Source organism: Salvelinus namaycush, chromosome 25, assembly GCF_016432855.1.
Source record: "Salvelinus namaycush isolate Seneca chromosome 25, SaNama_1.0, whole genome shotgun sequence".
NCBI lineage: Eukaryota > Metazoa > Chordata > Actinopteri > Salmoniformes > Salmonidae > Salvelinus > Salvelinus namaycush.
Genome location: NC_052331.1, coordinates 30769117 through 30784478, shown reverse-complemented (window position 1 = coordinate 30784478; position 15362 = coordinate 30769117). Strand labels below are relative to the sequence as shown.

General features: G+C 44.0%; 1 protein-coding gene across 1 annotated transcript in view; it reads right to left on the bottom strand.

The window, feature by feature from the left end:
* clstn2a (calsyntenin 2a) overlaps positions 1 to 15362 on the bottom strand; it is a 170145-nt gene that overhangs the window by 82003 nt on the left and 72780 nt on the right. Inside the window, exon 3 of the mRNA XM_038963295.1 lies at positions 12987 to 13182. Within this exon, the coding sequence (XP_038819223.1) occupies positions 12987 to 13182 (196 nt within the window). The remainder of the gene's footprint in view (positions 1 to 12986; positions 13183 to 15362) is intronic.

Genomic DNA, 15362 nt, shown 5'->3' with positions numbered 1-15362 from the left:
AGAGATGGATAGAGAGAGAAAGAGAGATGGAGAGAGAGAGAGAGAGAGAGAGAGAAAGAGAAAGAGAAAGAAAGAGAAAGAGAAAGAGAAAGAGAGAGAGAGAGAGAGAGAGAGAGAGAGAGAGAGAGAGAGAGAGAGAGAGAAAGAGAAAGAGAGATGGAGAGAGAGAGAAAGAGAGAGAGAGAGAGTTTGAGTTTTAAATAATCTTTATTGGGTCTGGGAGCCCACCACACAATAAATACTCATACAAAACCACAGTTACACATCAATTAAAAACACAACTCCAACTCCTCCTCCACAGTAACTAAACACAACAGCCTCTGAATACCCCATATACTCAAAAACAGATCAATATTGTTGACAAGTTTATAATAGGCAAACTCAACCCTTAGTCTCGCTGCCACCATTCCCTCCAGCATTCCCACCACATCCACAGACCCTTGTCCCCGAATACTGTTCTTTCGGGTCTTCCATATCGCTAATTTAGCTGCCCCTAACACAAAATTAAGCAACACAACGACACCCTTTTGACTGAACCTGTACTTTGGCCCAAATATATACAGTTGGGAAGAGAAAACCTCTCCCAACGTTGAGAACCAGTCAGTGATCAGGTCAATCATCCCGACCAACCTGGGACACAGTAAAAACAGGTGTGCCAGAGTTTCAGACTCTGCACAGAATGGACACCCTTCCCCAACAGTAGGGTCCAGGTGTACCAGATGCATGTTGGTGGCTATAGCTCCATGTATTATCCTCCATTGGAGGTCAGCTGTCCTCTTATCAATCGGCAGTTTATATAATGATCGCCAACAGCCTTTTGGGGAAGCACCTGGACCAAGCACACCTGCCCACCTCGTCGATTTTACCCCTTCCAGGGAAGAGGCATGGGACACCTTTACACATATTCTGTACATGGCCTTCTTTCCCACCTCCTTGAACTCCCCCAGCTCCGGGGTATCGAAGGAAAGCAGCATCCCCACGTCCTCCTCGAATGACCCCGCCGCAGCACTAACAATCAGTGCAGGGAACACATAATCCAGACCCTCCTTCCACCGATCAGAATTGGAAGTGTCAATCACATACTGACGATGAAGCACTGGCAAGGAGTCACAGACCTCAGCGACGACCTTCCTCAGTAGGCGAGATGATCGGATCCCCGCTCTTTCTCCCAGCTCCTCCAACGATCTGCTCCTGCTCTGCATCAGATGACCCAGCTTGGTGCACCCCACACCTAACAGGCATGAACGCAGGCTGGCTGAATCCAGAGCACTGGACTGGATGGCAGTGTTATAAAAAAGAGGCTCTTCAAAAAGCCACATCCCTGGTAGCGTGCCGGCCTTACGGGACTTGACAAAAACCCTCCAAGCCAGCATAACAGACTCATAGAATGGAGTCAGGCCATACAGCTCACCCCCCTCCAGCTTTAACAGGAAAATGTGCTTGTCTAAGCCCAAACAGCCTGCTCTCCTCATCAGTGTGTAGGCTGTGTCGACCCAGTTAGAACCGTCACTGTACAACAGTCTCTGGGCTGCTTGAAGCCGGAAAGCCATGATCCTAGAGGAAATGTCTACCAGACCTTGCCCCCCCTCGTGCAGTGGCAGGTACAGGGCTGCAGCTTTGATCCAGTGTTGTCCAGACCAGAAGAAATTGACAAGGGTCCTCTGAAGCTCTTGTATCAGACCCTTTGGTGGCTGCAAAATCATTAGTCTGTGCCACAGGGTAGAGGCAGCAAGATTATTAATTACCAGTACCCTTCCCCTATAAGACAACTGGGGTAGCACCCATTTCCATCTTGACAGTCTGGCACACACTTTCTCCACTACACCCTCCCAGTTCTTTTTCTGAAAGACATCAGAGCCTAGAAAAACACCCAATGTCTTCATCCCATCTCTGCCCCACTGAAGCCCCCCTGGTAACCGTGGAGCGGACCCCGTCTGAAGCTGACCTGCCCACAGCGCTTCACTCTTTCCCCAATTGACTCTAGCTGAGGAGGCCCCCTCATACACCTTTAAAGCGTTTGAGAGAACCTTAACATCCTCAGCCCCTGTAATAAAAATGGTCACGTCATCTGCATACGCAGACAGTGCTATCGTGGGACCCTTCATTACACCTGGCACAGGGAAACCAGTAAGCTTCGCTCTTAAAAAACAAAGCATTGGTTCATTCGCCAGACTATATAACTGCCCTGAAATTGGGCATCCCTGCCTGATGCCCCTTTGGACAGGGATGGGGCAACTCAAACCACCCCCCACCTTCACCATACACGAGGCCCCAGCATACAGTAAATTCATCCAAGACAAAAAAACATCCCCAAACCCAAAGGCTTTCATCGTTTTAAACAAGTACTGGTGGTCCACGCGGTCAAAAGCCTTCTCCTGATCCAAAGAAAGTAAACCCACATTTACATCAGACAGTTTACAAATGTCTAAAACATCTCTTATCAGAAACAAGTTGTCAACAATTGAGCGATCAGGTACACAGTAGGACTGGTCCTTGTGGACCAACAATCCCAGATACTCTTTCAACTTGTTTGAGAGACATTTAGAAACTATTTTGTATTCTGCACACAGCAAAGCAACAGGTCTCCAATTTTTTATGAGAGCCAAATCCCCCTTTTTTGGCAACAGTGAAAGCACCGCACGTTGACAGGATACAGGAAGAGAACCCTCATGAAAAGATTCACACACCACTTCATAAAAATCCTCCCCAATAGACCTCCAAAAGTGCTTATAGAACTCAGATGGTAAACCATCAATGCCAGGGGCTCGGCCTGTTGAGAGCTGCATAACTGCTGTGGACAGCTCTTGCAGTGTAATGTCAGAGTCCAATGCGACTCTCTGTTCAGGTCCCAATTGAGGAAGACCGTGTAACAACTGTTCAGTACACAGAGAGTCACAATCCTCCGCCTTATAGAGGGCAGAGTAGAAATCCACGGCATGTTGACGCATTTCACTGTCATCGGTGGTCACCTTCCCATCAGAGAGACGAAGGCAGACCATCTGTTTACGTTGTAATGTCGACTGTCCAAGGTTAAAAAAAAAAGCACTAGGAGCATCCATGTCCTTGAGGGAAGCGAAACGAGACCTAATCAAGGCACCTTTCACTCTTTCATGCAGAAACGACCTCAGTTCATGTCTCTTGTCCTGTAAGTTCATGACTAGTCCAGGGTCATTCTGAGTGAGCAGCTTCAATTCAATTGATTTGATGTCCTGTTCAAGGGCCTTGATAGTCTCTTTAACTTCAATTTGAGACAAAGCAGTATACTGTTGACAAAATAATCGTATTTGGGCCTTCCCAACATCCCACCATTGTCTCAAGGACTCAAAATTCCCTTTTTTAACCCTCCATTTTTCCCAAAACAACAAAAACCTTTCACAAAACTTGACATCATGTAACAATTTAACATTAAAATACCAGTAAGGTGATGACCTTCGTGGACAGGACAAGTGAATATCAACAGTAACAATATGATGATCAGAGAAACCCACAGGAGTAATGGCACACCTTCCAACCCTACTACAGTATTGATCAGATACGTACAACCTGTCTAACCTTGCTGCACTGACACGACCTTCATTAATTTTTAGCCATGTGTACTGCCTAACTTTTGCATTCCTTACTTTCCACACATCAGAAAGCTCAAACTCAGTTAATAAGCCAGACAGGAAAGTGGCTGACCGCAGGTGAGGTTCTTCAGCAGTGCGATCAACAGTAAAATCCACAGTACAGTTCCAGTCCCCCCCTAAAACCATACACCCCTCTTGGTCTCACTGTCTTAAGGTTTCTTTTATTTGATCAAACACAACAAGATGCTCTGTACCCTCATTAGGAGCATAGACATTCAAAAAAACAACAACAAAAAAAACATAACATCCACCTTGACCAATAAAACCCGACCCTTGACAATCTCTGTTGTAGATATCACAGTCACCCCTAAACCTGAGGAAAACAAGATGGCCACCCCAGCACTGAAATTAGTACCATGACTGAGTATATGCTGCCCCTCCCACCACATTCCCCAGTCAACCTCATTAGCCTCATCACTATGTGTCTCCTGAAGGAAAACTACATTAAGCCTTTTCTGTTTTATTACTTCTAATACCCAAGCCCTCTTATTCCTGTCCCTTCCCCCATTAATATTGAGAGAGCCCACCCTTAGTACCTCCATATAGAAAAGAGAAAGGAAAAGCAGAAGATACCACAGAGAAACCAAAGAGAAAAAAGACACCCTATGAAGCATGATCATCATCATTATTTAAATTTTTTCTTATTAACCTGACCACGTTTCCCACCACCTTTTGCTGCTGTAACAGCAGTAACAAATTTCCTCAAGCGAAACCGCTTCTTCTCACTCAACTGGTCTAACCCCACCGTCTTCTGTAACATCACAGCTGACCTCACAAACTTATCAACATCAAAATATTCTGCCAATTTGACAGATTTCCCAAAAGTCTGATCCAGAAAACCATTTACCTCCTCTAGATCATAAATTGAGTCCTCACCAGCTGCTGTCATATCAAAAGAGATATCCATATCCTTCTCCTGATCTTCCTCAGTTGAGGCCACAGACCACTGACTCCCCTCTACCACATCCCTTTCAACACTCCCCACTTGCACCCCATCACTCGTACCAGGCATCTCCTCCACTACCTGGGAGACTAGCCCCACCTGAACCCCATTACCCGTGGTGGGCATCTCCTCCACTACCTGAGAGCCTAGCTCCACATGAACCCCCTCCTGTACCCCATTACTCATAGTGGGCATCTCCTCCACTCCCTGGGAGCCTAGCTCCACATGAACCCCCTCCTGTACTCCATTACTCGTAGTGGGCATCTCCTCCACTACCTGGGAGATTAGCTCCACATGAACCCCCTCCTGTACTCCATTACTCGTAGTGGACATCTCCTCCACTACCTGGGAGATTAGCTCCATATGAACCCTCTCCTGTGCCCCAGTACTCGTACTGGGCACCTCCTCACCAGTCTGAGGAACTGGCTCTTCAGATCCATCCTTACCTTCTACAACAATATTTTTCTGCTGCATAACATTTCCCTCTAATACAAGTTGCAAACTCGTGCCCTCAACACGGATAACTTGTTCCTCAGCAACAGGTGCTTGTGGCTGCTCAACCACTGTCGGCCCACCTCTCCCTACATCAGTGGGCCCAGGCGTTATGATGACCACCTGCGCCCCTCCCTCTGCCTTCTCCCTTTTCGGGCAAGCATGTCGCTTATGGCCAACATCCCCACACTCAAAACACCGTTGACTACCCGTACTAGCATAAGCCATATACAGTCTATTGTCATACTTGACTTTAAACGATAACTCTAAAGTCTGCTCCGGTGAGTCCAAAAACATAAACACCTGTCGCCGAAACGACATAACCTGTTTCAACGCCGGGTGTTTGCAACCCAACGGAACAACCTTAATTGAACTAGCAAACTTCCCAAAGCGCAATAACTCGCGCTCCAATAGCTCATTTGGAATAAACGGTGGTACATTTGAAATCGTTACCCTTGTTGACGGAGAAAAAAGCGGTGTAACTTGAATAAACATTCCTTTAAGAAGTACGCCCTGCTCAACCATACGATCAACAAGGCGCTCTTCTTTAAGAAATACCACCACCGCTTTATTCATCTGTGACGCATAAGCAACATTCTCATATCCTACCTTCTCTCCTACGGCGACCAGAAACCCCTCCACCGTGACAGTAGCTTCAGTAACACACCTAAAGCCGTGCCGAAGTGACAGGGACGGCATCCCAATTCGGGCTGCCATCCCCGCCAAAATCAAGGTAATTTCGATACGAAAAAAACCCAACTAAATACTTAATTCTACCACACAAAAAAAAATTATAATAATCTTAATCATGCACAGAAGAAAACAAAGAATGCCACCAAGAAAGAGAAAACCGAAAGAAAGTTCTGAATATCTAACTCTACACAACACACGCACTCCCTCGATCATACACTTCCCAGCATGCACCAAACACACCCAGCATGCAGAGAGAGAGAGAGAGAGAGAGAGAGAGAGAGAGAGAGAGAGAGAGAGAGAGAGAGAGAGAGAGAGAGAGAGAGAGAGAGAGAGAGTTTTTTTGAGTTTTTATAAAACCTTTATTTTCTACTCAATTATTAACATAAATAATGACACACTGCCTTTTCAGAAATGAAACAATAAATGTAATTCCTACACAAAATAAATAAAATAAAAATACAAAAGAACATATACATTCAACTTATTTCATCAACAAAAAATAATTTCCCCTCCTCTACAAAACAAAGCGCTCCTTCGTATGCCCACTTCTCCTCAAACAATGGGAGATCTTTTACAGCTGAGAAGAACTCAAAATCCACTTTTATTCTTGCTTTCACTAATCCTTTAAAAACACATCTTATATCCTTCCCATATCCCGTGTCTATCTTATGTTTCCTACTCAAAAAAATTGACATCTTAGCTTGTCCCAAAATAAAATTTAACAGTTGACATTTTCTTTTCTGTTGCTTACTATATTGAAACCCCAAAATAAAAACATTGTTATTGAAAATCTCACCTACAGCTCTAAACAAAGATTCCAGTATTTCCAATAGAGGTTTTATCCTCTCACACTCCATAAAACAGTGAAAAATGGTTTCTCTTATATTACAAAAAGGACATCCATCTCCAACATCTGAGTTAATGACAGATACAAAAGCATTAACTGCAATAATGCCATGTAAAACCCTCCATTGCATATCACCAGTACCCTTTTGTAACGGTGGTTTGTACAGTGCTCTCCATGCTGGCTTTACCTTGTCATCAATTCCCAATTTTACCCTCCATGGAGTGTCTTTTCTATTTTTCAATTTATCTTTATTTAACACCTTGACACACCCCCTATACAAGTCCTTCCCATTCACCTCATCCAAACCCACCTCCTCCAACCCTCTCAAATCCAACAATAAACCCTTTCTCTCTGACTCTGGGATATTTGGTGTAATCCCTAGTCTTGGAAATGAGACGTCTTCATCTTGTACCTTCTTCTTGTGGCTATTAAGCATTCCCCACTCTTCCTCTGACAGAGCCTTCCTGCAGCTTCCCAGCATTTGTCCGACAATCCTTTCCGACCTCACCCCCAAATGTTCAGCCACCCGTCTTCCATCCATTAAGGCGGGCCCGGCCATGGCCATTAACTGTTTTAAGGTGATGATTTTGCCCTTCACCAAAATCTTGGAGAAATGTGGAACAGCTGCAGTTGTACAATCCAGTCTTGCCCCATACACCAGAGGTTCCTCCAACAACCAATGCACTGACTCCGCTGAAGTTCGTCTGGACACCTTCATTATGCTCCACACTCTGAGAAGACCTCTGTAAAACGGAGGTACTCCCTCCCTAGAAATCTGGCTACTATCAACCAGAAATAAAGCCTTCTTTAAACCTAATCCTCCAACCCTCTGTAATACAAGGCCTGCTACCCCTCTCCACACCACATTTTCCTGTCCATAAAGCAACCTTTGAATAAACTGAAACCGGAAAGCAGCAGCCCTACTAGCAAGATGTACAAGACCTTGTCCCCCCTCCTCTTTTGACAAATACAAAACACTTTGTGGAACCCAGTGATATTTATCCCAAAAGAAATCCACAATAATTACCTGTATCTTAGCTAGAAGGCCAGATGGTGGTTCTAAAACTGACAACCGATGCCATAGTGCAGAGGCAATCACATTGTTAACTATAATAGTTCGCCCCCTATATGACATTCGAGATAACAACCAACGCCATCTCTTCATCCTCCCTTCCACCATTTCAACCACCCCAATCCAATTTTTTTCCATAGTCCCCTCATCTCCTAGGTACACTCCAAGATACTTAAACCCTCCCTTACACCATTCCAGCCCCCCTGGCAAAGCCATAATCCCTCCAGACCATTCTCCAATCTGTAAAGCACAACTCTTTTCCCAATTTACTTTTGCAGAGGGTATTCCCCTAAAACGATCAACCATTAGACTCAAACTATCCACCTCCGCTTGATTTTTCACTAAAACAACTACATCATCAGCATAGGCTGAGAGACGAATAGGAGGAATATCCTCTGAAAGGTACACCCCTTCAATCCGACTTCTAATGCTATTTAGTAGTGGCTCTATAGCAATGGCATATAACATCCCTGATAAAGAACATCCCTGCCTAATACCTCTACACACTTTAAAAGGAGCACTCAAACCACCGTTAACTTTCAATACACTTTCAATGTCACCATATATCACCTTTATCATGGCTATAAAACCAGAGCTGAACCCAAACGCCTCAAACGTGTGCCATAAATATTGATGTTCAACTCGGTCAAATGCCTTTTCCTGATCAATTGAAATTAGACCAGCATCCAACCCAATAGCCCTAGAGACGTCCAAAAAATCACGAATCAGAGAAATGTTATCCCCTATCTGCCTGCCAGGAACACAGTAGGACTGGTCCGTATGTATGATTTGCCCCATCACCTCCCTCAGCCTGTTGGACAAAGCCTTGGACAGGATCTTATAATCAGTGCACAGTAAAGCCACCGGCCTCCAGTTTTTCACCTCCCTAGGGTCACCCTTTTTGGGCAGTAGGGTGAGGACAGCCCTTCTGCAGCTTATTGGTAGTAACCCTCCGGTTAAACTATCATTAACTACTGCTAGCCAATCCTCTCCCAACATAGTCCAAAAAGACTTAAAAAAGTCAACGGGAAGCCCATCAATGCCTGGTGCCCTTCCATTTTCCATGCCTTTTAATGCAGTGTATAACTCCTGCAAAGACAATGGTTGCTCAAGCTCAACCTGAGCTTCTGCAGCCACCTTTGGGAGCCCATCAAGGAACTGCTGTGTCACTGTTTTATCCTCTTTGTACTCACACTTGTAGAGCTCAGCATAGAACTCTACTGCCCTCTTTCTAATTTCACTAGGGCTAGTGAGCTCTTGTCCAACAGCTGATTTGAGACAATGAATAATTTTTCTTTGTCCATTCTTTTTCTCTAAACCAAAGAAAAATTTGGATGAGGCATCCATTTCAGAGATTCCCTGAAACTTACTTCTCACCAATGCCCCCTGTGCTCTGATACCCAGCAGGTCTGCCAATGCAACTTTTTTTCTCTTGAGTGCCTGCGTATGGCCTCGATCTCCTGTGGTCTCAACCAACGTCATGAGTTCCACTATTTCAAACTCTAGGGCTTTCATTGATCTGGTGATATCCTTGGTGACATTCCTCGTGTATTGATTACAAAATTGTTGAATCTGGATTTTCCCTATATCCCACCACTGTTGAAGGGATACAAAACTGGCCTTTTGAGACCTCCACCTCTCCCAGAAAAAACAAAAACATTTCCTGAAGTGAGCATCACTCAATAAAGTTATATTAAAATGCCAGTATGCGCTTTTGGGTTTTACATCGTTAATGAACACCACCTCTGTTATTAAACAATGATCAGAAAATCCCACTGGGGTTATCACACTTGATTTACAGACCTGAGATTGATGCTCAAAACAATAAAACCTATCTAACCTGGCCATAGAGATGGTGTTCTCTCTCACATGCGCCCATGTGTACTGCCTTGTGCCTCCATTTTGACTCCGCCAAATATCACACAATTCATGTGTTACAATGAGGCGTTTTAAAAAAGTCCTTGAGGCTATATGAGGTTCTTGGTGATTTCTATCTAAATCACTGACTGTGCAGTTAAAATCCCCAGCAATAAATAAATAATCTTCATTGTTACATTTCTCAATGGTATTTGATAATGTCTCTAAAAAACATACCCTCTCAACTGCCACCACTGGGGCATATACATTTATCAGACACATAGTGATGTTTTCATACCTTGCTCTAACTTTTAATAACCTCCCCTCAACTACCTCTTCAACCTCATAAGACAAAGGCAAAAACCCTCTTGAGAACAATATAGCCACACCCCCACTTTTTGAGTTTTTATGACTACACACCACTGTCCCCCCCCACTCCTGTTTCCACATAACTTCATTTTCCAAATTACTATGCGTTTCTTGTAGAAAATTTATGTCACTTCCCTTTCCCCTAATTAACTCATACACTATGGCTCTTTTTTTACCATCTCTTTCCCCATTTACGTTTAAAGAAGAAATCTTAAAACTGCTCATGAATGAAAAAAATATACAGAGGAAGATACAGACACCCCATCTCTTTACAGAGTTAAATCTGCAACTGAACTCTTTCATTTTCTTTAGAATTTACATCACTTATCACTCTCGTGACCACTTTCTTGAGTCTAGCAATTTCAGGGCTTGTCAAATCTCCCCCTGTTATGTTTGACATCAGAAACTTTGCTGATTCTATAAACAATTCACTTTCAGGAAAAAAATCAGTTATATTGTAATCCTGCATATATTTCTTCCCTTTTGTCAACTTCAGAAATTGACGTACCTTCTTAATTCCATATCTCCCTTCCTCCCCAATTATCTCGCTATTTTGTTGTGACGCGTCAGATGACTCACTCTCACTATCTTCCCCAGAGGAAAACTCCACCATCTCTTCAACCTTTTCATCTTCAACTAATTTATCAATCTCTACCTTCCTCTTAGAATTAGACCCTTCACCACCCCCTACATTCTTTCTCTTACTCCTCGGTACTTTGAAAACAGCTTCTTCCTTTTCTGTTATTTCAATTTCCTCTTTATCTCCGATTTCATTTTCCAGCACCACCTCAGCGACGGCAGTCGCAATCTCACCGACTTTTTCCCCTCCCTCTTTGTTCTGATCTACCACAATTGCCCCCGTATCTACACTGCCTTCCTCTCCTACTTTTCTAACCACATCTGCCCACCTTCTTCCGTCCCCTGCACTTTTAGCAGGTTCATCCCTTCGCGTTGATGCGTTAGTTGTACCATCACTATAGCTACTACCGGGCTCTGCGCGCTCCTTCTCAGGACAACTACGCACCAAATGCCCCTCTCTTCCACAACCAAAACATTTCATTGATTCAGTAGAAGCGTAAAAAACATAATCAAATCCATCAATCTTAAAACTGAACGCTAAATTCAGTTCATCAACGTCCTTTTTTAAGATCATATGCACTTGCCTCCTATGAGACACGACATGTTTCAGCAACGGAGATTTGCATCCAAAAAGAACCTTCTTTATTGTGGATACAATTTGACCATGACGAGATAATTCTCGCTCCAACACTTCATCTCTAACAAATGGTGGTACGTTAGACAATATAACCTTCTTAGCCGGATTCATAAGCGGAAATACCTGCGTCTGTGTCTCCCGCAACACAACACCTCTCTCCACCATTATATTCACCTTTTCAATGGAATCTAAGAATATCACTACTGCGCTATTCATCCTTGAGGCTGATTTGATGCTATCATACCCAATAATAGTTCCCACCGCCAAACTACATTCTTCCACTGAACATCCAGCCGCTGCCGGAATTTTTATTCCATTGCACCGACTAAGTTTTTCATACTCCAAACTTCCACGAGTGGCCATTTCAACCAGCCCCACCCGCTGGTTGTGCCCTCGCGAAAAAAACCTACCTCAAACGATCCCACCACCCCTATACTTGCTTAGTAATAGTTAGAAAAGATACCCTTAAACCAACTAAACTAATCAATATATATATATTTACATACCAAAACCCAATAGATTGAAAAGAAATCCAGTCGCTCTCACAATCACTCCTGCTTAACGACTCACTCCCAGCATGCACTCCGACGAGAGAGAGAGAGAGAGAGAGAGAGAGAGAGAGAGAGAGAGAGAGAGAGAGAGAGAGAGAGAGAGAGAGAGAGAGAGAGAGAAAGGCAGTAAGACTGATATCTTTGATACTCTTCCAAAATGACAAAATAAGTACTAATGATTACAAAATACTCAACGTCTTCAAACCCCTACTAAACTCTCAAAAACAGAAACAACAAACCATAACATACAATACAAATCCGCTTATAATCTCATTACCAGCTGAGAGAACAAGAGAGAGAGAAACATGAGAGCATACAGTACAGACAAAGTCAAATCCTGCTTTTCACTGATAGTTGTACTGTAAAAAAGGTTGGTAGTGATGCAATTTTTTTGCCCCGGATCGAATGAGAGATATCCTCACTACATCTAGGTTGGTTCAGGGCCTCTTCTTTGCATTATGTAAAACAATCCCTAAACAACACTAAAGGGCTGAACATAACAAGTTATATTTTCAATATCTTAGTATTATTTAAATAAGTCCAGTTTCTCAAACTCAACCTGACAATGACCTTGGTGGGTCTGTTGCTGTAGCATGTCTTCCTAATTAAAGACATTCACTTAATGAGACCTACTTAGAATGTCCTGCAGTGATGCTGCTTAGCTGAGGCACACACACACACACACACACACACACACACACACACACACACACACACACACACACACACACACACACACACACACACACACACACACACACACACACACACACACACACACACACACACACACACACACACATCTCTCTATGTTAAGAGACATTCATCAAAGATGCCCAAGCTGTGAAATCCCTCCCTCTCTCTCATACCGCTCTCTCTCAGTATCCGCCTTAGTCGTTGCCCTAGACAACAGCTTTCAATAGCACTTCATCAGAGCAGGGATATAGGGCTTGATTTGCGGTTGTCCACAACTGTCTGGCTCATAAGGATCCTTCAGGCCCTTGTTAATTAAAAACATCCCAGGAGCTGAACATTGAGCAAGTCTCAGCTGTGACTAGGTATTACACAGTGGATGTGTGTGATGTGTGATCTGTCACTGTCTACGACCATAGTTTTGAGAACAACTGTAGGACCCACATACTGTACACGTGGCATGGGCATGTAGGGAAATATCAGTTTGCTTGTGCAATGCATAATTTTTACAAAAATCCATCTCACACACACACATTACACAAAGATACAGGCACACACACACCCTCCGACATTCCCTCCAACACACACACACACACCAACCCCCGTACCCGACACACCCTTCCTTACTTATGTGACTTCTTCCAGCTGGCTCCACTGGCCTCCGCCCCACAGTCGTAGGCCTGGATGATGAAGGTGTACTCCTTCTGGGTCTCACAGTCCACCGGGTCCTTGGCCCTCAGGACCCCCTCCCCTGACGTCCTGTTCAGGACCACCGCCTCGAACGGGGCCTCCTGCCCGTGGATCTTAAATGCACAGATCTCCCCTGAACAAGAGGAGGAGGAGGAGATGGAAGAGGAGGAGGAGGAGGACAAGAGGGGTGGAGAGGAACCAAGGTAGAGAGAAAGGATTAAAAGTGTGTCAACCTATTTACAGATCAGACTTGGAAATGTCTCTGCATGCCGCCACTCTAAAGGCTGTTGTCGAGGACATTGTGTATGTTTTAAGAGGTGGTGGCAAAAAACAGCTGAGCTGCTAAGAGACTGTAACAGAGTTCTGCAGTTGTAATTGCCTCGGTGGCATCATGTCGTGCCAGGCCAGACAGGGAGGAGGAAATGCAATTTCATTTTGCTTAGTTTTTTCGATATTCCTCTCTCCAGGCCACCTTCCAGAAAAATAACGTTTTTAAGTCTAATGGTCTCCAATAGGAGATATATGAGAGTTCATGCTGGTTTTCTATCTCAGCTTTTAATGGCACAAGTGGTGTGATAATCAAGTTCAACTGAAGTTGAATTGTCTGCTGGACATGAGTAATTTTATACAATCGTTTGCTGTAAAAAAATAGTTTTACCTTGATGAATGAGTCAGATTGAAATTGTCATATGTAAGCACAACCTCCCTTATGACACAGAGTGTAGTTGTGACACAGAGTGTGTGCTTGCCTTGTCAGGGTCTCTGGTTCAAGCCTTGCTACTGACTGCTTCCCACATTCACTACACTGGTGTCAGAAGTGGGATTGACAAACCGTTTCCTACCATTGGTGGCACAGCAAGAGTTGTGTGAGGGTCTTTTAAGAGAAACACTGAAGAACACTTTCTTGGTGATGGGGTAGGGTGGTAAACCACGTCCATTGGACCAACACTTGGTGATCTTGTAAGACTTCCAAACCTCTTGGTGTAGTAGGTTCACAAATCCCTCCAATCCTCCCTACAATATCCTCAACTTGTTTAGAGGCAATGCAATATTGGGCAATACACATTGTTCATGAACTTGTTGAAACATCACCTCATATTTGAGTCAGTCACACTGCTGAACACAATGATCTTTGTCAGCATATCTCAGTGACAGAAATGAAGTAGGGGCCTGACACCAGGTGTACCAGGTGTACCAGGTGTACCAGGTGTACCAGGTGTAGTCAAGAAGGAAATAAGTACAGATAGGCTATGCCTATCTGACAATTTTTTACAGGTTTCTGATTCTGGAATGGTCTCTATCTTTCTGTGAGTGTTCTTTTCAGGGATTTGGGGAAATGGCCTTAAGGGAAAAGCCTCGCGCCCCTGACCCCGTGACAGCCGATATCACCTAAATCCCAGCAGGACGTCAGGAACAAAAAGTGCAAGGGCTATCCCTTGTGTGCACAAGCCCCACTGCCAAGCTCTGATAAGCCAAACATATTCTCTCTCTCTCTCTCTCTCTCCCTCCACTTTTCATCCCTCGCTCTTTCTCTCTCTTTTTTTTTAGAACTCGTTCAGTTCTCTCTCCATCCGTAATGGTGAAATAACAATTTACCCTCTGCGGTCCGCCTGTCCGTGCTGCTGCCTGGGCTTGCGGTTTAAATTTCCCCTCTATATTTCAATGCCTTATCGAAATGAAACGGCCACCACAATAGGCGGCGAGGTGCGCAGAGGGAGAAAATAATAATCCAAACACTGTGGGCGGCGTGCGAGGGGAAAGATAAGCACATCAAGGCTCTGCACATCCAGCGCTGTCCAAATATTTAGTTAGATGGAGAGGGAGAAAGGGGGAGACAATATGAAAATAACAAAAACAATCATACACTATGTATAAAATACACAAATGTACAGAGTACTTGGAATAAAATAAAAACATTTTCACTTAGTAGTTTGGGTCTGATGCACAGCCGTTTTCCGCTCCATCTGGTTGGGCACAAATGTATTTTTCTGGGTCAGGGAACGTATCGACGGGCACAGTGAGAGAGACGATGTAAATCCTATCTGGCCTTCTAAGGCTGTGTTTACACAGGCAGCCCAATACTGATATTTGTTCATGCATTGGTCTTTTGACCAATCAGATGAGCTATGAAAAATATCTGATGTGAAAAGTCCTGATGTGATTGGTCCAAAGACCAATTAGTGAAAAAAGATCAGAATTGGGCTGCCTGTGTAAACACAGCCTATGGGCATCTATCTAGGATAGTGACCCCCAAAATCATCCCCTTTCCCTACTTAGAAACAGATTACTTGACCCACCATGTTAATTATCCTC